Genomic DNA, 21,912 nt, shown 5'->3' on the forward strand with positions numbered 1-21,912 from the left:
TGACATTGGACTACACTGGGCTCTTCAGTCAATGTGGGCAACAGATGGTCCTCATTTTTAAATAAAACACTCTCCTGGGTGACGAGGGTCCTTTAGGACGCTCCACTTGGTCCGCTCTGACGGCTGTTTGTAACCACCGCCTCCGTTGTCAGGATCAGAACAACAGGCTGGACCGAGATGGCATCTCCAAGTCTGAGAGTGGTGACTTGGGCCTGACGCCTTTCCCAGGGGCCCGACGGGGGCCTGCTGGGCGCCTGTTAAGACCTGGGCTCCTCTTGTGTTTTCCCTCCAACCCTGGGGCACAGAGCGGTGTGGAGATCCACAGCACTGGGGATGGTCTGTCTGGGTTTGGATCTGGATCATTTATCCTCAGAAACACCCCCTCCTGTGATGCCCACACCACTTTCCTCTTCTGAATCAGTGCTTTTTCACTGGTCTGAACGGCCCATACTCCTTGTTGAAGGAGAGAGAAGGAGCTGGGCAGAGAGTTCTAGACCTCGAGGGGAAAGGGCGTGAGGTACGGCTGAGATTAAGAAGGAGGGCCAGCCAGGTTGGAGGCCAGTGAGCAGGGGCCAGACATGGGAAGGGGAGGTGGCCATATCAGCTTATCCCAAACCAGGACACCGGTGTAAGTGGGAGGATGCTGCAGCGGTCGCAGCCCTGGGATAGGAAGTGACAGCAGAACTGCCCTGGGATGACTGAACTCGTAGTTCCTGCTCCAGAGGCTTTGCTGTGGTGCTCCGTCTTACAAGGAATGCCCTAGGATAGCCTCCGGAGGCTTTCAGCAAGGATTCATTTCATGGCTTTTAAAGCTCACTCCAGCTCTGTGAGGATCAAAGACTGGAGGGGGCAGAGGACTGTGAACCTGGCCAGGCTTGGGGTAGAGGGCTGGCCTTTTGGCTGTGCTGGCCCTGGTGTCTCTCAACTAGGGATGCCTGCCGCTGGCCCCCAGATGCTGGCGTGTGGGCAGTGCTACTAAGATGAAGAGGGACTCATCTGTGGCAAAAAGGAGACCCCCTTCTCGGAGGGGGCGGTCCCTGAATCAGATCCATCACCCCTGATTCTTTTTGTTTAAACATCTATTAGTTTATGAAACAGCGATAATGAAAACTGGGCCTTAAATACATCTTCATTTAGCAAATAAAACATGGCAGCTTTGTGGGGACAAAAAGGCCCCTCAAATAAAAGTTATTTGAAGCCTGATGGGGTTGAGAGAGCCAATGTCTGGGAACAGCAGGCCTGGATCATGTCAGAGTGCAGAGCCCTGCAGAGCCTTGGTTCTGGGACACCCTCTGCCCCGTGACCTTCCTTTAGTCTCATGGCCACACCCAGACCGTAGCCACTTCCAGAACCTCAGCCTGACGTGATGCTCCCAGACTCCGCTCCCAGCCACGAGCCCCTACCCTCCCTTAGTCCCCCGACATGGATGGTGATAGGCCCGGACCTCATTTCCCTGGTGCCTCCCAAATTCACCTCCTCCATCCCCAGCCTCACTCTTCTTTTTCATCACACTCATGACCCCTCCGTTTCATCTGCCTTCCAACCGCCCGCCCTTGGAACCACCTAAGGTTTTCCCTGCCCCACCCTGGGTGAAGAGGACACCCCAGTCCAGGGGCCTGGGCTGTTTGTCTTTCAGTGAATCTTCTCTGGGGGCCCCTCTCCCAGCATCTGCTGAAGGGGCAGGTTAAGCTTTTGTGCAAGTGGAAGTGACCAGCAGGAAGTTAGAAGTTTGAGCGGGAAGCAGGGACTGGGGAGAGAGAACTAGGGTATGTGTGTGTATGTCAAAGTCCCTGAAGCCTCGGGAGCAGAAGGAGTCCACCAGGAGGGGAAGGGAAGAGGGGCAGAGGCCCCCCAAAGCGCTCATTGTCCCCAGTGCCCACCCGTCCTCCTGGGTGGGGGAGGGCGACTGTCTCCGTGCGACTTGGAGCAGAACTGGTCATCCTGGGCTCCTTTGTCCCCTTCGTCCCCATGCCCCTGCCATCCAGTCGGCCCCCAGCTCCAGTTCCCGACTTCAGCTACTATTATCATCATCTTCCCCACCACCACTGGCCCTGCTTCATCCCGGCAGCTCAGAGTCCTGCCTTACTCACCTGGGTGGGAAAGAGAGCCTACCGTGTCAGCAGCGCTCCCTGCAGGCTTGTTTAGTGCAGAATGACCCTCGGAGCCCCCGGGGGCGCTTGTTGAAGCTCAGATTACAGAGGCCCGCTCTGTAGCCCAAGGCTCCGCAGTTCTAACAAGTGCCCGGGTGATGCTGATGCTGGTGGTGCAGGGACAACACTGTGGGAGCCAGTGGGTTAGTGCATCAAATAGCCAGGTGAACCTGAGCTACTACTTGCGGTACAGTCTGGACCATCCAGAGGGAAGTTGGTTCTTCCTCACTCAGGTTCCCTCAAGCAACAATTAAGATGCCCAAGACCCATTCATCTTTGGTGGTGCCTTTTTCTGCTGCACTCCTATTATATTTCTGGTTCATTCTGACATGTATAAAAACCAACCACCTCCACCTTCCAGGACCAGTACACTTGATTTTTAGACTCAGGGACAGGTGTGATTCGGGTGCATTTAATCACAGTTGGCTTGGCCTGTGGTTCAGTCTTTCTAGACTTTCATGCATATGAGTGGTATCTTCCATTTCTGTTTCATCCCTCCCTCTGTGTTGTTCCCCAGTCACAGGTAAAGGTGTTGAAGGAGATGGGGATGAAGGACCTTCCTACAGCTCAGGACACCCTTCAACAGACTCATCACCAGCCCCTTTGGACCACAAGACTTCTCCTCCCAAAGTAACTGAGTTCTTGTCTTTTAAGTTAACAAAAGACTGTCAAATGCCACCCTTTTGAAGCAACTGAACTGAACATGAAAAACTATGAAATGAACCAATTTGGCTGTGGCCCAAGCTCTCCTGTGCTCTGGTGGGAGGTGGTCTATCTGAGTATCTTTAGGTCTCACTTATCAGGGGACCCATGTTGGGGATGTAGGAGAGTGACTACAATGACGAGCATTTAGAGGAACCCAAAACAGTTCTTTATGCAGAGACTTCCCAAGAAAAGGTAATGACAGGCTCCATTATCTCAATAAGAGTTTCTTTTGGGCACTGAGCAATTTCCTTGTTCTCATTCTTTGTTCCCCAAGCAAATTATTGGCATATAATTTGAACTTTCAAGCAAAACAGTTCTTTAGTCAAAGGATACTCCTATTGCAAATGAATGAATTGGTCTTCCTGGCTCACCAGTTGGTGTCTGGCGAGTGTAATTAGTGTAACTGGATTTTCTAGAATCTGATAGCACTGGGGTGAGTTGAACTTGAAAAGGCTAACACTCTGTGATGCTGACAACCCATGGTCAGCCCTGCCTGAAACAGCCATTCCCATCATTCCCCGACACCCTGGGTTTCCTTCACTTTGCTGTCGGAACTTCACTCTTTTTTTTTTGTTCACTTTTTATTTTATATTGGAGTACAGCCAGTTAACAGTGTTGTGATACACATACATGTATCCATTCTCCCCCAAACTCCCCTCCATATAACACTGAGCAGAGTTCTCTGTGCTATCCTGTAGGTCCTTGTTGATTATCCATTTTAAATATAGTAGTGTGTACATGTCCACCCCAAAGCCCCCAATAGTCACTTTCGCCCACCTATCCCTTCTGGTGACCATATGTGCATCTCTAAGTCTGTAAATCTGCTTCTGTTTTGTAAATAATTTCATTTGTGCCATTTCTTTGTAGAGTTTTACAAATAAGGGATGCTGTGTGAAATTTCTTTTTTTTCTCTGACTTATTTCACTCAGCATGACAACTCTTGAGGGAGGGTTCCCTGCTCAGTTGCAATAGCCCCCTTGGAGACAGTGTGTTGGGCTTCATTAACCCTATGTACCTTAACAGGATAAAGTGAAGGAGGAAATAACTTCAGGGAGATGGTCACAACTATGATTTTTTCCTCCCATTTTGCTGCAAGATGACTGGGCACCACAAGCTGCCTGCACCACTTTTAGCCATGTTGGTCTAGATGTAGTGTTGCCTTTAAAAATATTCTCCCTTCACTCTTCCAGGGAGAAGCCACTTAGCATCTTTTGTGGGGCATATGTAAAAAAATTCTGTGCTTGTTCTGATGACCCCAGAGCTAGTTTTCCTTCTCTACCTGTTCCTTTAAATGTTTCTGCACAGCAGGACATCCTGCAGTGGAGGGCAATTAGACATAAGTCCCACTATTTGAACAGAAATAGTCTTCTGGGGGAAAGGGAAAGGCTTTGGAGTCCAATGGGAAAATACCAGGCTTTAGAGTCAGACTTCACTTCAAGCTCTGGCTCTGCCACTTTCTGGGTGACTGTCAGTAAGTTATTTAACTTCTCTGAGCCTCAGATGAGGAATCCCTGAAGCAGTTACTGAGCTAGTGTGAGATTTTGACCACCCTATACAAATAGCCCTCCCTACCACAGATACTCGCTATTCTATCACCTTGCTCATTTCCTTCCTAATTCTCCTCCCAATCTGAAATGTTTCTCCCTATGGATTTACCTGTTGCCTGTTGTCTATGTTGCCTTAGTTACAAGGCCCATGAGGGCAGCTCCGAGTGCATGCACGCTCAGTCATGTCCCATTCTTTTGAGACTCCCTGGACTGTAGCCGCCAGGCTCCTCTGCCCATGGACTTTTCCAGGCAAGAATACTAGAGTGGGTTGCCATTTCCTACTCCAGGGGGTCTTCCCAAACCAGGGATCGAACCTGCGTCTCTTATGTTTCCTGCATTGGAAGGCGGGTTCTTTACCACTAGCATCACCTGGTAAGCCCATGAGAGCAAAAGTCACGTCTATTTGATTTTGGACTTGAGCCCCATTAGCTGGAGCAGTGCCTGGAACATTGTAAGTGATCAGCACTTATTTGTTGACTGAACAGATGAATGGATAGCATAATCTATAGCGAGTGGTTGACACTCAGTTGATGTAGAACTCACTCAAGCTATCTGGGTAAAGAGCCTTAGTCTTCCTCTTTCCTCTCTGTCCACACTCATTCAGTCAACTCATTCCACAAGTATTTCTTGAGCACCTACGATGTGCTAAGTATTGTTCTGAGATTCTGGGGATACATCAATGAGCAAAACGGACACAAAGTCCTGCCTCGTGGAGCTTGTGTGAGCAGACAGGCAAAAGAACGAGGAAGTAATATACAAGGAGGCCATCTGGTGCGAAGAGCTGTGAAGAGAGGAACAGCCAGGAAAGTGGGAGGCAGTGAAGTGCAAGGGTGGTCAGGAAAGGCTGCCCAGAGGAGACGATATGTCAGAAAAGATCTGAAGGAGGGGAGGGGATGAACTCATAGCTTTCTGGGGGAAAAGTCTTCCAGGCAGAGAAGACAGCAAGTGCAAAGGCCCTGGGGTTGACGATTGGTAGAGAGGGCTGGGTGGAGGGAGGCCATGGGGACTGCTTGAGTGGGGCCTTATAGACCGTGGTGAGGGCTTTCAGTGCTGCCCTGAGAAAGAGAAGAAGAATGTGATGAGCTTTCTATCATCTATTATCAAGGGCCACTAGAGGGCTGTGTTTGTGGCTGGAAGACTCTGAGGTTGGACCATACTCACCAGGGAGCTGTATCAGTCTTCCTGCTCTCCATCCTCATGGGAGGCAGTTTGTTGCCACCCTGGACACTGGCTTGGCTCTGCCAGTCCCTTCCCTCCGTGGACCTCGGTGTCCCCTCCTCGAGGCTACTGGTGACCCTGGAAGGCGGGAGGGCAGGCTTCTGCTCTTGACGGCCACCTTCAGCAGCCAACTGAGCTCATCCAACACTGAGCACGTGTTCAGCTTGAGGCATCCTATTACAGAGGAAAGGATGAGGCTCAGCTTGGTCCTTAGGCTGGGGGTTGGGTGGAGTGCAGGTCCCTGCTAGCTTGGTTGGGAAGCAGGCTCTTGGAGGGCAAAGCTGAGTGGCATTGCAACACTGCATCATGTACACAATGCCCAAGGGGTTGGTACAACGGTAACAGTGGCTAACAATTAAGTGGGTCTATTCAGCAACAGTAAAATTAGACATTAGGGGTCAACCTGACCCCTGAAGGGGAGCCATGGTCACCCAGACCTCCACGGTCTGGAATCAAATGGTGATGCCTCAGAGGCCACAGGCCCCGACTCTTCCCAGCCAGGTCTGTTCCAGGTCACAGGGCTCCCGGGCTCAGGGATCAGAGATCCCCATAGGGACGGGAGGGCCCAGGGTGGCAGGCAGGAAGTAGAGTCAACCTCTGGGGTACGGGGCTTAGATGACCCAAGGTGAGGGCAGGTGCCTGCTCTGGGGAGCCCCCAGGGGACCCCAGCACAGTGTCGGGACGGAGCCCTGGCAACCCCAGGAGCCTCGCTGGGCCTCCAGGTCCTGTGAAGGGAGGGACTGGCTTCCCTCAGGGAATCCCCAGGCCTGCCACAGGCTGCCCTCTGGGAGGACAGGGCTTGGGGGTGCTCGCTGCGCCGGCAGGGACTCCCCGGCCACACCCAGAGGGTTCCATTGACCTGTTCCTACTTGGAGCTTCCCTGTGAATTTCAGTTTAGGAAAGGGTTCGGCTGCTTAAACAAGGCTGTGAATGACCCCTACAGGGGTTTCTTCCCAGTGAAGGCCGTGACTCCTGGACTGAGGTCCAGCCCTGGGGTTTCCTTCTGGGGTTTGCAAGAGCAAGCTTTCAACAGGGTCGTAACCACCTGGGGAAGGTCATTGATAAACAGGGTCTGAGGGCCGAGTCTTGGAGCTTCAATGAGTTTTCCTTTAAGGCAGATTTTGTTAGGAAATGGAGCTCTGTGGCTCTTTCTTCCACCCAGACACGCTGTTGACGTAGATGCTTCTAGTCAGCGGGACAGGGAGAGAGAGGTGAGCCCTCTGACAGGGGTGTGCCCCCCAGGACCCTCCTTTCTGTACAAGAGGAAGCCCTCTCTGAACAGGGTCTGATAAAGGGCCGTGGAACACAAAGGGCCTTGGGCCAGGATGGCGTCCTGGTGTTGAAGGACAGGTGGCCCGTGGCCCCATGGTCTTCTTCCTGCACACCCAGGACCGCCACCTCCTTCCTGCTCCACTGACTTCACCCGTCTCCCCACCTGGATGCCTCCCCAGTGGGCTTTGGAATGACGGGTAGGTTCCCTCTGCTTCCTTCTTCCTGATATCTTCTGAACAAAAAGCTCACAAGCCCTTGTTGTGTTAGGATCTTTACTGCTGACCACAGGGGGTAGAGGATGGAGTCATCGCAATGACAAGAATGAGGAAGGGGTGCTGTCCTTTTTAACAGTTATCCATGGGGCTTTCTCGCCAGTGTTCGGGCAGGATTCCCCTCCCCCAGCCTCACTGCCACACTGTCCTGGAAGGTCACTCCTGTTCCTCATCTGGTCTTCCCATTCTTGGTTGCCAAATGACTCCTGATTGCATTTAGTCTCACTTCCTTAGAGAAACTGCCTCTGCCATCCAGTCACATGGTTTCCAGCCCAACCCCCTCCCCGCCCCCGCCTTAGCAACTTGCACTAATACATCTGCCCTATTGCAATGGTCACCATACAGGTCTGTCTCTAAGACAAGACAGTGTGCTTCTGTGGGGGAGGGACACTTTGTACCTCCTCCTCCCTTGTGAATATTTTGTATTCCTGCCTCTTATTCCTTTTTTGGCTCTGCGCAGGACAGGCATTACTAATCAGTCATGGCACTGTTTTTTTTTTTTTTTTTAATAATCCTAAACCTAACACTTTAGCATCCAAACAATCATAACCCCCTCTCATAATAACCATCATAACATAATAAACAATAACAACCAACTATAGCCATTTCTGTCATAATCATAAGAGGAATCCACTGTGCTATCTGGCCTTACAGGTTCCCTAGCAGATGTGTATCCTGGTTCTCTTCTTCTGTCACCTTCTCCTGTCACTCATCAATTCTTGGGCTGTCAGTAGGACAATGGAAAACAGTGAAGGCCCTTGGAAATGTGCCTCTTCTCATCAAGAGGAGAGGAGGAATCGGGGACCCACAACAGGAAAAGCTATAGGATTGAGAAAAGAAATCCAAGGTTGAATGTAACTTTCATCTGGATGGAGCCTAATGCAGACATCTGGCCCTAAATCCTGCCTGATGACAGATACAAGGCATGGGTTCCTGGTATCCTTCCAGAATGAAGCTGCAGGAGATCAGGGGTTAACAACTCATGGCAAGAAAGCTGAGGTGTCATCTCATAGTGTCCACATCTCTGCTGAAAGGCAAGGCAGGGCTCACTCAGGCCAGGATAACAAAAGCAAGTCCTAAAAGCCATACACTCCTGACCAAGAGTTACCGACCATCAAGAGAATTTTTTGGGGAAAAAAAAAAAAAAAGAACAACAGGAAACCTTCTAGGTAGGTTGTGGGAGTTTTACCAGTCTGGTGATAAAGACCAGGGATCCCAAAGTGATATCTACATAAGAGAGGGATTGTGGGCAAAGTTGGAGGAAGTCAGAGGCTGGTTTGGTGGGTTTGCCAGGCTGAACAATAAAAAGGGTGAGTGCTAAAGAATTGATGCTGAAGACTCATGAGAGTCCTTTGGACAGCAGGGAGATCAAACCAGTCAATCCTAAAGGGAATCAACCTTGAATATTCCTTGGAAGGATTGATGCTGAAGTCGAAGCTCCAATACTTTGGCCACCTGATGAGAAAAGCTGACTCATTGGAAAAGACCCTGATGTTGGGAAAGACTGAAGACAGGAGGATAAGAGGGTGACAGAGGATGAGATGGTTGGATAGCATCACCAGCTCGGTGGACATGAGTTTGAGCAAATGCCAGGAGATGGTGAAGGAAAGGGAAGCCTGGTGTGCTGCAGTCCATGGGATCTCAAAGAGTCGGACACGACTGAGCAACTAAACAGCAAAAAAGTGTCAGGCATGTGAATACCAACGGCATGAAAGCAGAGCCTGTGAATGATTGGAGGTGGCTCAGTTTGAGGTCACATGTTTCTCAGTTCTTGGGTTATGAAATGAGTATGAGACCCGGAAGATGATGGCTAAAGCTAATATAAGCCCGTGGAATCCATGGATATCTCTCATGTCTTCTGCTCTCCAATCACGTCTGCAATGTCATCCTCATTTCTTCAAGGCCAGGGGCCAACAGGAGAGTGCCCTGCCAGGACAAACCATCCCAGAGATGCTTTTCCCCTTGGCACCGTGTCCTATATTTGCTCAGCAGCCCACATCCTGCTCTGCCCTGATCCTTGGAGCAGACTTCCCACAAATTCATTCACATTCTCCCAGATTAAAATCAAGCCTATATTCAGGGAGCACTTGAGAGACTTAGAGGTTCACCTAGAAGGAAGTTGGAAATTGCACTGCTAATATCAGCACTTTTGCAGTTGGGAAATTGCCAGACTGTTATATGACAGTCAGTCTAACCCACATAAATTGTTCCACAGATTAGCCATCGATTGTTAGAAAAGTCCCTGACTTCCTTTATCTTTATGGCACCAGTACAAATACAGTATCCCGGAGGACACGCCTCCTGTTAACTACGAACCTATAAATATCAAGGCATTTTTACTGAGATTGAGAAGAACCCAGCAAAATGGGGATCTCCACAGTCATCCTTCAAATATGTCTTTTATTGGGTCAAATTCTATCTACAGGTATTATATCTAATTATTACATTTGTTTTTCACTGCTGTAAATCCAAATCATGGCAAAGTATATCTGTTTTTTGGTGCTATTCTTTCATCTGAAGAGGAGTTTTATATCAAGAGTGGGGGGATAGCTCTTTGGTGATCATTGTAATTGCAAAGATTTTTTGCTTTGTTTCTGGCTGAGAAATGCAATGGTTGTAGTTAGAAAAATCCAATCACTATGTCAATTGTCTTCAGTGAGTCACTCAACTAAGGAAATGATTGATTGGTTTTAGAAAAATTCCTGAAATTAAGGAAAAATGTGTATTATTAAAACTAAAGCTTTGTTATCATTGATCAAGCCTGTGGTTTGTGTATTGATGAACATGGCCAGCAAAGATTGCCCTGTAAATGCGCGTAATGTGACTTCTGTCTGCAGGTATGTCTGGTTTGATAATTAACATTTACCAAGCAAAATCAGATCACATAGCTGAGCACAGAAAAGATCATTAAGATTCCAAGTCTATGTTTGTCACTGCTTTATTTTTAAATTTTTATTTATTCATTTGGCTGTGTGGGGTCTTATTTGGAGCACATGGGACTTTGGCTGTATCATGCGGGATCTTCTGTCGCAGCACATGAAGCTGCCCTAAGGCATGTGGGATCTTAGTTCCCTGACCAGGGATCAAACCTGCATCCTCTTCATTGCAAGGCAGATTCTTAACCACTGGACCAGCAGGGAAGTCCCACTCTGTGACTGCTTTAGATAAATGATTTGGAGATTAGTTTTAAGCACATTTTGGTGTTCTTAGACTGTCAAGTGACAAAATGGACATGAAAGAGCCCTGGGCAAGTCACTGAGACCTTGAACCGCAATGTCGTTTTACCGAGATGCTAGGTGAACAGGATGTTTAGCCAGTCTGTTTAGCATTTCTCCCTTCCTGCCAGTCTCTCTCTCTCGTTCTCCTATCTTTCTCTGTCTCTGTGTCTAGGTCTGTGACAGGCAACTCACTGACAGGTAACACCTGTCAGTGTTCCCCTCTTGCCAGGAGGACCTCGGCGGGTACTGGCTCTGGACAGACTAGGGCTAGAGACTGTGTCTCTATCAGAACACTGGAAAATGGAAGGCAGTGTTCTTATCTCTGGCTTTTATCAATATGCAGTTCATCCCCAGTCCTGCACTGGCTCTGAAAAGTGACAGGGGGTTCACGTCAGCCCCTAAGGGACAGGGAATGAATTGACCTGTCCTCCTCTACAAAGGGGGCTTTCCTGATAGCTCAGATGGTAAAGAATCTGCCTGCAATGCAGAAGACCCTGGTTCAATCCCTGGGTCAGGAAGATCCTCTGGAGAAGGGATAGGCTACCCTCTCCAGTATTCTTGGGCTTCCTTGGTGCCTCAGCAGGTAAAGAATCTGCCTGCAATGTGGGAGACCCAGGTTCGATCCCTGGGTTGGGAAGATCCCCTGGAGAAGGGAAAGGCTACCCACGCCAGTATTCTGGCCTGGAGAATTCCATGGACTGTATAGTCCACGGGGCCACAAATATTCGGACATGACTGAGTGACTTTCACTTCACTGTCTACAAAGGGGCTTATGACACCCTCTACGAGTGGCTTGAGGGGGCTGTGGTTTTGCGTGTTATGTGCACACACATGCACAGACACGCATGGCTGCATTTGCATTTTAGACATGAGAATTAAACCTCTGCAAAGTGGTTGCTCTGTACCAGGTACTCTGCGAGACAGACACCTCCCTTTTCTTGTCTAAATCTGCTGACAGCTCCCAAGTTGGGTATCCACACTGCAGATGAGGCTCAGAGAGGTTCTGTATCTTGTCCAAGGTCAGCAGTTGTTGCAGGGCTGGGCCAGGATTTGAACCTAGAGGAGGTCCACTGAATTTGAGTAGAGGATTTGGATGGTAAGCTCCCACGGTTTCTTGCGGAGAACTCAGCTGACTGAGATGAACGGTGGCTTTCAGCTCAGCGCTGGAGCCCTATGGAGGAGCTCCGTGCTGGGGAACCCCGGACAGCAGACACTGCCCAATTCTAGTCTTTGCACCAATTCTTGAGTAAAAGTCAGTGAGTTCAGGTTTGTGCTGGGCTAAAGGGGTCATGAAACTCCTTCTGCTCCTGGCAATGTCTTTGGTTCTGCCATTTACCAACTCTGGGGCCTTTGCAAGCCTCAGTTTACTCACTGATAAAATGGGGTAGTGTTCCAGCTTCATAAGGTCGTACAGACATGGGGTCACCCATGCGGAGTCTGGCATGTGGAGAGTGTCTGGGCACCGTCCATTGTTACTCCTCTGAGTATAATCCTAACATGACTTTCTAAATACAAGGTAGTATGTTGGATTGGATCCTAGAAAAAGGAAAAACTGGTGAAATCCAAATAAAGCCCGGAGTTTTGTTAGTAGGAGTGTACCCTTGTTGGTTTGGTAATCGCGACAAATGTAGCTTGGTCATATGAGATGTTATCATGAGGGAAAATTGGGTAAAAGGATATGGAAACTGTATTTTCTGCAGTTTTTCTGGAAAGTTATTCCGAAATAATCTTTTTTTTTTTTTTAACTCAACTTCCCTTGGTCTCACTTCTTCAAGGTCAAAGTAAGAAAGTAATAATTGCATACAAACTAATTCCTGGAAAAGTGTTAATGCTTGTACTTCCCCTTTTCACAGTTTATCAGGGATTTAGGCACTAATTAACACCTTAAAAAGAAGGAGGAAATTGTGAGATGTCCTTAGGTGGCTGACATTGGGCTGGGGTAGGCACTTCTGTTATCCTTTAAATAGGTCCCACAGATGTCTAATTATTCCCTCATCAGCTCTCTTCACTGCACCCTGTCTTTACTGCGCAAGCTACCCTCTGGGAGTTAGGTCACTCAGTCCAATCTAGGTGTGGAGTGTTCCAGAATGAAGAGGAAGTCCAAGGCCACGCCCAGAGCCTGAGTCTCAACCAGGCACCTAGGACTCTCCTTTCCAGCCTCGGGTCTCTCCACAGCTGGCTTGACAACCCCCAGCAGGGTTTCAGTTCCAACCTGTCCCCTGCTGTTTTCCACCCCATGATTTTATTTGTTCTGCCCCTTTTCCAGCAGGCTGCCTTACAGTACAGAGCAGATCTGTCCTGGCCGTCTTACCCCAGCAGGAGCTGCCTCTTGCCTTGGTGACTGCTCTCCTGCTGTTCCCTCCACCTGGAACAAAGGCTTATTCTTCCCCTCCCCACCTCCTCACCTCTGGCTAAATCTAGCTGCTCTTTTTTAAATACCATGGGCATTGTCCCATCCAGGAACCCTGACGTGTACTCTCAACACACACACACACACACACACACACACACACACACACAAGCAGTGTGTCGTCCTATGCTTGCCACTCTTATTCTGCCATAGCATCTTAACTCTATGGATTTTTCTAGAGATCCTGCTATGCGGGGAGTCCCTGGAGGGCAAGGACCATGTCTGGCCCACTTAGTACAACACCACGCATCCCTTGGAGCCTAGCAGAGGCTCCTGCTGGCCGTAATGGAAGGGCAGGAGAACGCTTCCTGAGCCATTCTCTCTGTGCCCTATGCCAGGTCCTGAGAAGTATTTCTCGTCCTTATGTACAGTTCAAAGGGAGCCAGACACCATACTGGGGCTCCCCAGGTGGCTTGGTGGTAGAGAATCCGCCTTCTGATGCAGGAAACATGGCTTCAATCCTTGGTCCAGAAAGATCCCCTGGAGTAGGAAATGGCTACCCTCTCCAGCATTCTTGCCTGGGAAATCCCATGGACAGAGGAGCCTGGCAGGCTACCGTCCAACAGGCAAAAAGTCGGACATGACTTAGTAACTAAACAAGACCCGATATCAGGAGCGATCTGTATAGTTGCTAAGTCGTGTCTGACTCTTTGCGACCCTATGGACTGTAGCCCGCCAGGCTCCCCTGTCTGTCGGAATCTCCAGGCAAGAATGCTGGAGTGGGTTGCCATTTCCTCCTCCAGGGGATCATCCTGACCTAGGATTGAACCCACATCTCCTGCACTGGTGGGCAGATTCTTTATCAGTGAGCCATCAGTGAGGCTCCTAAATCTGTTTCTCTTTTGCATGTGTATTCATTTGTGTTGTTTAAAAACTGCACATAAGTGATATCATACAGTATCCTACACGTCTCTTCTCCACTCTTGGCTGCCCTAAACCCACTGCAATGCCGTGGCATGGAGCTGGTGGGAACAGAGCATTACCAGGTAGATAATGGGATCATTTACAGGAAAGCCATGAATGCTGCTTCCCAGTGGATAATCGTGACCACTGAACATGGAGTGCAGTTGTATGAGCTGGGCTCTTGAGAAGGGGAGGGCAGGGACAGAGGGTGGACTAGCTATTCTTTGAGTCCCCAAAGCTGGGTTGGAAGGGAAAGAGGATTACAGTGACCAGACTCCCCTTGTCCTGAAATAGGCAACCTGACACTGAATCCCAAATACCTGTCCAATGCTGGGAGGTAATAGTTTGAACACACAGCCTCCCCGTGCCTCAAACTCCCCCTAGAAATGGCCCATTTGCTGCCTGATGACTGCACTTGAGACCTCCTATGCTGTTACTGCCCCAAACTCCACCAACCCCAGTGCCGTCAGGGGCAATGCTGACCACAAACTCTCCATCACTAAAGATTATTATTTCAGAATGCTTTGCTTTCTGACAAGTTGAAACAGAATCTCATTTGCACTTGAATTTTGGGAAGTGGTGGAGCTGAGCTATGAGCATATTTACTCTGGGGTCAGTGCCCTCGACTTGCGGCATCAATTTCACTGTCAGTGCTGTTTGACCTTTGATAAGCTGTTTTACATCCCTAAGCCTTGGGTTTCACTTCCATAAAGTAGACTGTGTAATAATCTGACACTGTAATAACCTGATAAAGGATATCCTGAGGATAAAAGGAGATACTGCAGGTAGCACAGTTAGCTCAGTGCTGGGAATGCTGTAACTGCCAAGAAATAAGAGCATCTCCTCCCTTCCCCACATGTTCCCTCCTCTCCCCTCCTTCTCTTTCTCTCCTCTTCCTCCCTCTCTGCCTTATCCTTTCCTTCATTTTTTCCTTGTCTTCTTTTTCTTTCATCCTTGCTCTTTTCTTTAGCCTACGACACCACCTCCTTCCGAACCTAAAAGAATCTGCCTCCTACATTACCAGACACCACATCTCCCGCATTCAGCCTCAAACCACAGCTTTTAATGCAGTTAGGGTGGAGAGTGTAGGAACTACACAGAGCAAAGGTAAAAACACACCTCGTCCTTTCACCTGAGATTGGCTTTATTAAAATATGTATTTCTTGCCAATTACACCTGTATGGAAGTGACATCATTCTTTCCCCTCTCTCTGCCCCCATACTGAGTGGCATGCCAAATCTTAGTTCCCTGACCAGGAATCAAACCCATGTCCCCTGCAGTTCAGAGTCTTAACCACTTGACAGCCAGGGAAGTCCCTAAAGGATAGCATTTAACATACAGTTTTTCTATAGTTTATATTCTAAACATTTTAATATGCATTCATGATTTTGGGAAATTGAAGTTTTTTTTCAGGTTTTATTCTTTTTTAAAAATTTCTGCTTTATTGAGGTATGATTGGCCAAGAAATTTACAAGATATTTAAAGAGCACCTTGTGGTGATTTGATATGCATATGCATGGTGGAAAGATTCTCCCTCATCTAGTTAAGAACATATCCATCACCTCACATATCTATTTTTATTTTGGTGAGAACATTTAAGTTCTACTCCCTTAGCAAATTTCAGTTGTATAATAGATGCAGTTTTATCAACTATAGTCCCCATGTTTTACATTAGATCCTAAGATCTTATTTATCATCTGGCTGAAAGTTTGTACCCTTTTACCAACCTCTCCCTATTTCTGCCACCCCTTTTCAGATTCTTTCTGTAATTATAATAAATAATACTGTGAAGATCATGTTTGTTCATGCATCTTTGTCCACATTAAGTAAATTATAATTTCCTTTGGCTAGATTCTTAGACATGGAATTACTGAGTCAAAGAGTTGACCATTTTAAGATTTTTAAAGCATACTGGTACATTATTTTCTAGCAATCTACCAATTTTTTCTCCAATAGTCAAAAAGGAAAATGCAATCTTCTACAACTTTGCTGAATCTGAATATTACCATTCAAAACTCTTGGCTGAATTGTTGGATAAAAATTGATTTACAGTTATTTTAATTTGCATTTCTTTGCTTTATAGTCATGGTGAAAATTTTTAAGCCATTTAAATTCCTTTACTTGAACTGTCTGTTTTTATCCTCTATATTTTTGTGTATGTGAAAGTTAGTATCACCTTTGTTGGTTTATAGAAACTCTCTCTGTCCATTATGTTGAACAAACTCTCTCCATTTTGTCCATTATATTGATGACAAATATTTTCTCAATTTGTTATTTGCCTTTAAATTTTGATTTTGTTCTGCACAAATATTTTTACATAATTAAATTTATTGCTATTTTTCTTTGTAATTTCCTGTTGATTTAAAATCTAGAAATTTCACAAAAATCAAATAAACATTTAATTAGTTTCCTGTTTTCATTTGTTTAATAAAATCCTGTTTTTCGGTTCTGAAAATTATTTTTCCTTCTGGTGTGAAGTAAATATCTAAATTGATTCTAAAATAATTTAAATTTTAAACTTTGCTTTAATTTTTATAACCTTATTTTGAATATTTTGGAGCTAATCATAAGTTTTTGAATGCTGACAACATGACAAACACTATATTAATTAAGCACCTGATATATTTTTCTAACTTTGTCTTCACAATAACTTTGTGAAGTAGGTTAGTATAACTATCTTTTTATAGATGAAGAAACTAGGACTGAGTGAGAATAAATGACTTGCCCAAGTTTAGAGACCAAATAAACAGCAGAGCTAGAATTTGAACTCAAGGCACCTGTCTCCCAGGTTCATAGGTGAACATGACCCCCAGTCCCAGACCCACATTGTCCCTTCCCCCTCCCCATCAGTATTTTTTTTTTCAAGAACTTATCAGTCATTTCTAGCCTATTTATTTTTCTTGATAAACTTCAAGATTAATTTTTAAAGACCAATCCAAGAAAAACTTTTTGATGGAAATGATATCAAACCTATGAATTAGTTTAAAATGACTGATAGTCCTATATTCAGTCCTTCCATCTGGAACCCCGATTCATCTCTTCATCTGAGGAGACAGCCAAGAAGCTTTACACAGAGTTGATAGCTTTATTCTTATGGGGTTGCTTCTCAAGGGAAGTTTATTTATAGTGTTTTACTTCCTTGGAGCCCATCTTCCCCTTGCCTGGTGCACATCTGCTCAGAAATCCTGGTTCTACTCTGGGAGATCTTCTTGTGGACTCCCAACATCCCACAATCTGAGCTCTCAGTTCCCTGTCCTCTATTTGTCTCTAAACTTCGTCCACTAGAGCCAGTTTCCAGAGGCAGCACTGTGTCTGTCATCTCAGCATTCCCCCTGCCTGCTGGAGTCAGGCATCCAGCTGCTGTTTTTTAGTCGCTAAGTTATGTCCAACTCTTTGCCTCCCCTTGGATGCCAGCATGCCAGGCTCCTCAGTCTTTCACCATCTCCCAGAGTTTGCTCAAATTCATGTCCACTGAATCACGGATGCTATCTAACCATCTCAATCCTCTATCGTCCCCTTCTCCTCCTGCCTTCAATCTTTCCCAGCATCAGGGTCTTTTCCAATAGTCAGCTCTTTGTATCAGCTGACCAAAATATTGGAGCATCAGTTCTTCAAATGAATATTCAGGGCTGATCTCCTTTAGGATGGACTGGTTTGATCTCTTTGGAGTCCAAGGGATTCTCAGGAGTCTTCTCCAGCACCACAATTCAAAAGCATCATTTCTTCAGCGTTCAGTCTTCTTTATGGTCCAACTCTCACATCTGTACACAACTATTGGAAAAACCATAACTTTGACTCTACGGACCTTTGTCGGCAAAGTGATGTCTCTGCTTTTTAACCTGCTATCTAGGTTTGCCTTTCCTTCCAAGAAGCAAACGTCTTTCAATTTCATGGCTGCAGTCACCATCTGCAGTGATTTTGGAGCCCATGAAAATAAAATCTGTCACTGCTTCCACTTTTGCCCCTTCTATTTGCCATGAAGTGATGGGACTGGCTGCCTTGATCTTAGTTTTTCTAAGGCTGAGTTTCAAGCCAGCTTTTTTACTCTTCTCTTTCACCCTCATCAAGAGCCCATTGTTCCTCTTCACTTTCTGCCAGGAGCGAGATTGTTGAATAAATTATTCCCTACCACTCTGTCCAAACACTTTTGCTGCAGGCCTGCGACAGTGGTTTTCAAACTTTAATGTTTATCAGAATCACCTGGAATGGATACTTATTGCTGGACATCACCTCCAGGGTAAATTCTTAAGTCTGGAGGAGGCTTAAGAATTTGCTTTTTTTTTTTTTTTTTTTTTACAAATTCCCAGGTGCTGCTTGGTGCTGAATATTCATGGAACTATTTTAAGAGCCATTGTTCTAAAAGAACCCTTTTCTATTGTGACTGGGTCAGGCAGCTGTTTTTTTCAAAAATATTGCTTAAAATCATAAAATATGATAGGTGCATATTTAAAATGTTTCTTTTTATCTTAAAACATATAAATACACTTTGATTTGCCAATTTGTTGCTATAGACTTCTCAGCAGAGGTCTTCTGAGTTCTGCAGCACCTTTCTTGCCTAAACTGCTCCCATTTGGCATATCTATAACTTTTAACTTTTAGTCTCTCTAAAGTAGAGTATGAAATGAAAGACCTTTGCAAAGCAACCTCCTAGGTGGCTCAGTGGTAGAGAATCTGCCTAGAAACATAGGAGATGTGAGTTCGATCCCCAGCTCAGGAAGATCCCCTGGAGTAGGAAATGGCAACCCACTCCAGTATTCTTGCCTGGGAAATCCCTGGCACAGGAGCTTGGCGAGGTACAGTCCATGGGGTCGCAAAGGTGCGGGACATGATTGAGTGGCTGAAGGAACAAATGAATGAGGGTATAAATTCACTTGCTTTAAATATCTTTCTCCTTTTTGCTGCCTAACCCACTTGATGTCTTTTTAGCACCTTAATTTTATTTCCAAAGCATTCAGCCTTAATTTTTTGAAAAACATCTTTCTTTTCTTACCCATATTTGATCAATTTACTTAATATTTATTTTAGTGTCAAGTGTCAACTTGATTTTGATTTATGTCAAAATCAACATAAACAGATTCAGGACTCATATCTGTCATTCACTGATCACACAGCTTGGTTGGAATGCAAGTTGCCAAGTGTACTAGAAATTAGCCCACCAGTGCTAGCAGTTAGTAGGTTTACAGAAACGATGGAGAGCTCAGTGGATCTGGCTCGGGGGTTAGTTACCTAAAGGACAGTGAAGACAGCTGCTTGTCTACTGCTCCTGCTGGGATGCCTTCCATTTAGTGAGTGCTAAGTCGCTTCAGTTATGTCTGGCTGGGATCTCCCGTGGACTGTAGCCCGCCAGGCTCCTCTGCCCATGGGGTTTCCCTGGCAAGAATACTGGAGAGTAGCCAGATATTGTAAATAAAAATATAATATATCCAGTTAAATTCAAATTTTAGATAAATTTTAAGTATACATATAGTCCATGTAATATTTTGAACATATTTACATTAAAGAAGAATTCATTCTTTATCTGAAATTCAAATTTTACTGGGCATCCTGAGTTTTATCTGGCAACTCAACAACTTTCACCTTGTTTTTTCTTGACATATGTCTATGCCTTCTTCTAAGCCTTGTTGAAAGAGCCTGTCCTCTCTGGATTCCTCCTGCCCTTCTTCCAAGCCCAGGAATTGCTTCTTTTGAGATTTCCATTTCCCCTCCACTGTGTTCCTCATTGGCCAAGTGAAGTATTACTGGTCAGCAAGTCTGGCTGCCAGGGACTTCCCAGGTGACTTGGTGGTAAAGAACCTTCCTACCTATGCAGGAGATGCAGGAGACATGGGTTCAATCCCTGGGTTGGGAAGATCCCCTGGAGGAGGGCATGGCAACCCACTCCAGTATTCTTGTCTGGGAAATCCCATGGACCAAGGAGCCTGGCGGGCTACAGTCCATGGGGTCGCAAAGAATTGGACACAACTGAGCGACTGAGCACGTGGACAAGGTCTGGCTGCCATTGGCCTCTGAGCCCCAGAGGACTACATCTTACCTTCAGTGATGGAGCCCTCCGCTCTTTGCCCCTTGTGTGGTCAGAGACAGGTCCATATTCCCTGAGTGAATCAATGAATTAATGAACGATGGGTCCAGCGACCCTCCAAAGCAAAGAGCAATGCAACTCTCTCTGTTGCTCAAATTAGCTGAGGGGAGGGAGGGTGGGTCTGGCTTTAACGCCTGTTTTCAGAAGAGCTCTCAATTGACTGTTTTTCTTTGTTGTTCCAGCAACATCAACAACGAGACACACCACAGATACTACCTTCTGGGAATTACTCAGCTCTGGTAAGTTTATCTGAACTCCTGGGCTGGGCGACTGTGGTGCCCAAGGCCACACCCAAGGACTCAGGAGGGACTGCCACAGAGAATTCTGCCGGGTTTTAGATGTGGGACAGGAAGGGTTTCCTCTGATGGGGTCCACCTAGACCCTTAGCTCCTTCCTCGTGAGGTTCCACACTGACCATGAGATAGGCCCCAGGCTCCACACCAGTGTCTGTCCAGGCACACTCCTTTCCTAAGGTCCCTGGTCCTCAGGCTGCCCCACGGGGTGGCCAGCAGGGGTTACAGACAGCAGGGCGGCAGGGGCAGTGGGGGGCGGCAGGATCTAGCTGAGCCTCTCTGGTGAGAATCACATTCCTCTTCTTCTCTAGAGCTGCTAACAAGTCTTGGGGAAATAAGGAATCCCCTGGCGTCAGTGCTTCAAATGCTAACTGCTTCTGCTCCCTAAATCCTTTTTTACGGCAGTCCTGTGTGTTCATGAGCATACCTGCTTGTGCAAAAGCACAGACTATGATTTGAGCCAAATAATTCAAATGGTAAATTTATGTGCATTGGGAGGCAGAACTGCGAAATGGTTAAGAGCAACAGTCTGAGTACGGGTCTGGCTGTCACTTACTGGTCAGTTGATCTGGGTCACCTACTCAAGCCAGCTTCCCTATGGGGTTATATGAGGATGAGCTGAGACGACACTTGTAAAATTCTTGAGTATGATGTAAAACTCTGGAGTATGACCCCAGGTCCCCAGGCTAGAGAATGTTCAAATCATCCGCCATGATTAAGCTTTTAAAAATGGGCCTCCCTGGGTGTGTGCAAGGAAGGAGAAGAGATGACACAAATGCAGACTCCCTTTAAAAAAAAAAAACAAGTCTTTGTGAACTTTCACCCTGCAGGCATTTTGGAAGCAAGCCTAGAGCTCTCATTGCACTATAAGAAAGTGAACTCAGAGTCTACTATAAGAAAAGCAATGGCTCAAAGGTGGATTTCTTGCTTAGGGTCCTTGTGCATGAAATGTGCACATGTCTGATTTTTCTTTTATTCTTTTATAGTTTCTGAGTCAGATCCTCCCAGAACACGTGGTAAGTATTTTGAAAACAGTATCTTGTATTTGGTTTAAAGTTTATCATTCTATACAGCTATTTATATCTGAAGAATAAACACTGCCTCCCTGGACCTTAGTGAATGGTATGAGGATTGGGTAATAATATGTTTTGTGTCCTTTATGGAAATACAAAGGCAATAGAAACTTCTTTCAGCTATAGCACAAATGGACTGTGGTTATAGAGTTAGTTTTTTCTTTGATTTTATTTAGCCTTTGCCTCAAACTTCAGTGCATATCAGAATCAACTAAGGTATTTGGTTGAATGCAGGTCCTTAGAATTCACCTCCTTACCCAGACACTTGGATTTGGATGGTCTGGGGTGGGACTTAGGAATCTGCATTTTTATGTAACCGAAAATAAAGATGGTCTGCAGACCCCATTTTGAGCAAGCATGCTACATGGCCCAGGACTGAATTAAGCTTTCATGTTTGCAATGTATTTATAAGATTTGACTAAGAATTTCCGAGTGACAGAAGATCTATGCATATATTTTAAGTGCTACCTTTTTAAACTTATTTTTTCTTAATGTCTACGTTTTGCTTAATGTCAAGTAAATGCAGCTTTTAAACATTTTCCCATATGGTTATTGGCTACATCGTAAGTCTGGCTTGTTGATGTAAAGACTTTTCCATAAGAGAGTTGCTAACATTGAACTTTCACACATCTTTCACAATGGGCTCAACATCCGAGCCACCTCATCTGTCAAGAGCTAGTCCTACCAGGATCCTTCTAAACAGGACAGGCCCCTGTAGCGACTTAGGGTTTTATAGAAAGATAGACAGTAATCTCTGAGCACACAGTTATAA

General features: G+C 46.2%; 1 protein-coding gene across 21 annotated transcripts in view; it reads left to right on the forward strand.

Moving 5' to 3' along the window:
* Positions 1-9,480: 9,480 nt before the first annotated feature.
* DMBT1 (deleted in malignant brain tumors 1) overlaps positions 9,481-21,912 on the forward strand; it is a 61,712-nt gene continuing 49,280 nt past the window's right edge. For all 21 annotated transcript variants that reach the window (XM_070470343.1, XM_070470344.1, XM_070470345.1 and 18 more), the window contains exons 1-3: positions 9,481-9,589; positions 19,957-20,013; positions 21,054-21,083. In XM_070470343.1, the coding sequence (XP_070326444.1) occupies positions 9,529-9,589; positions 19,957-20,013; positions 21,054-21,083 (148 nt within the window). In that variant the 5' untranslated portion in view covers positions 9,481-9,528. The remainder of the gene's footprint in view (positions 9,590-19,956; positions 20,014-21,053; positions 21,084-21,912) is intronic.

Source organism: Odocoileus virginianus, chromosome 7 (genome assembly GCF_023699985.2).
Source record: "Odocoileus virginianus isolate 20LAN1187 ecotype Illinois chromosome 7, Ovbor_1.2, whole genome shotgun sequence".
NCBI classification, from domain to species: Eukaryota; Metazoa; Chordata; class Mammalia; order Artiodactyla; family Cervidae; genus Odocoileus; species Odocoileus virginianus.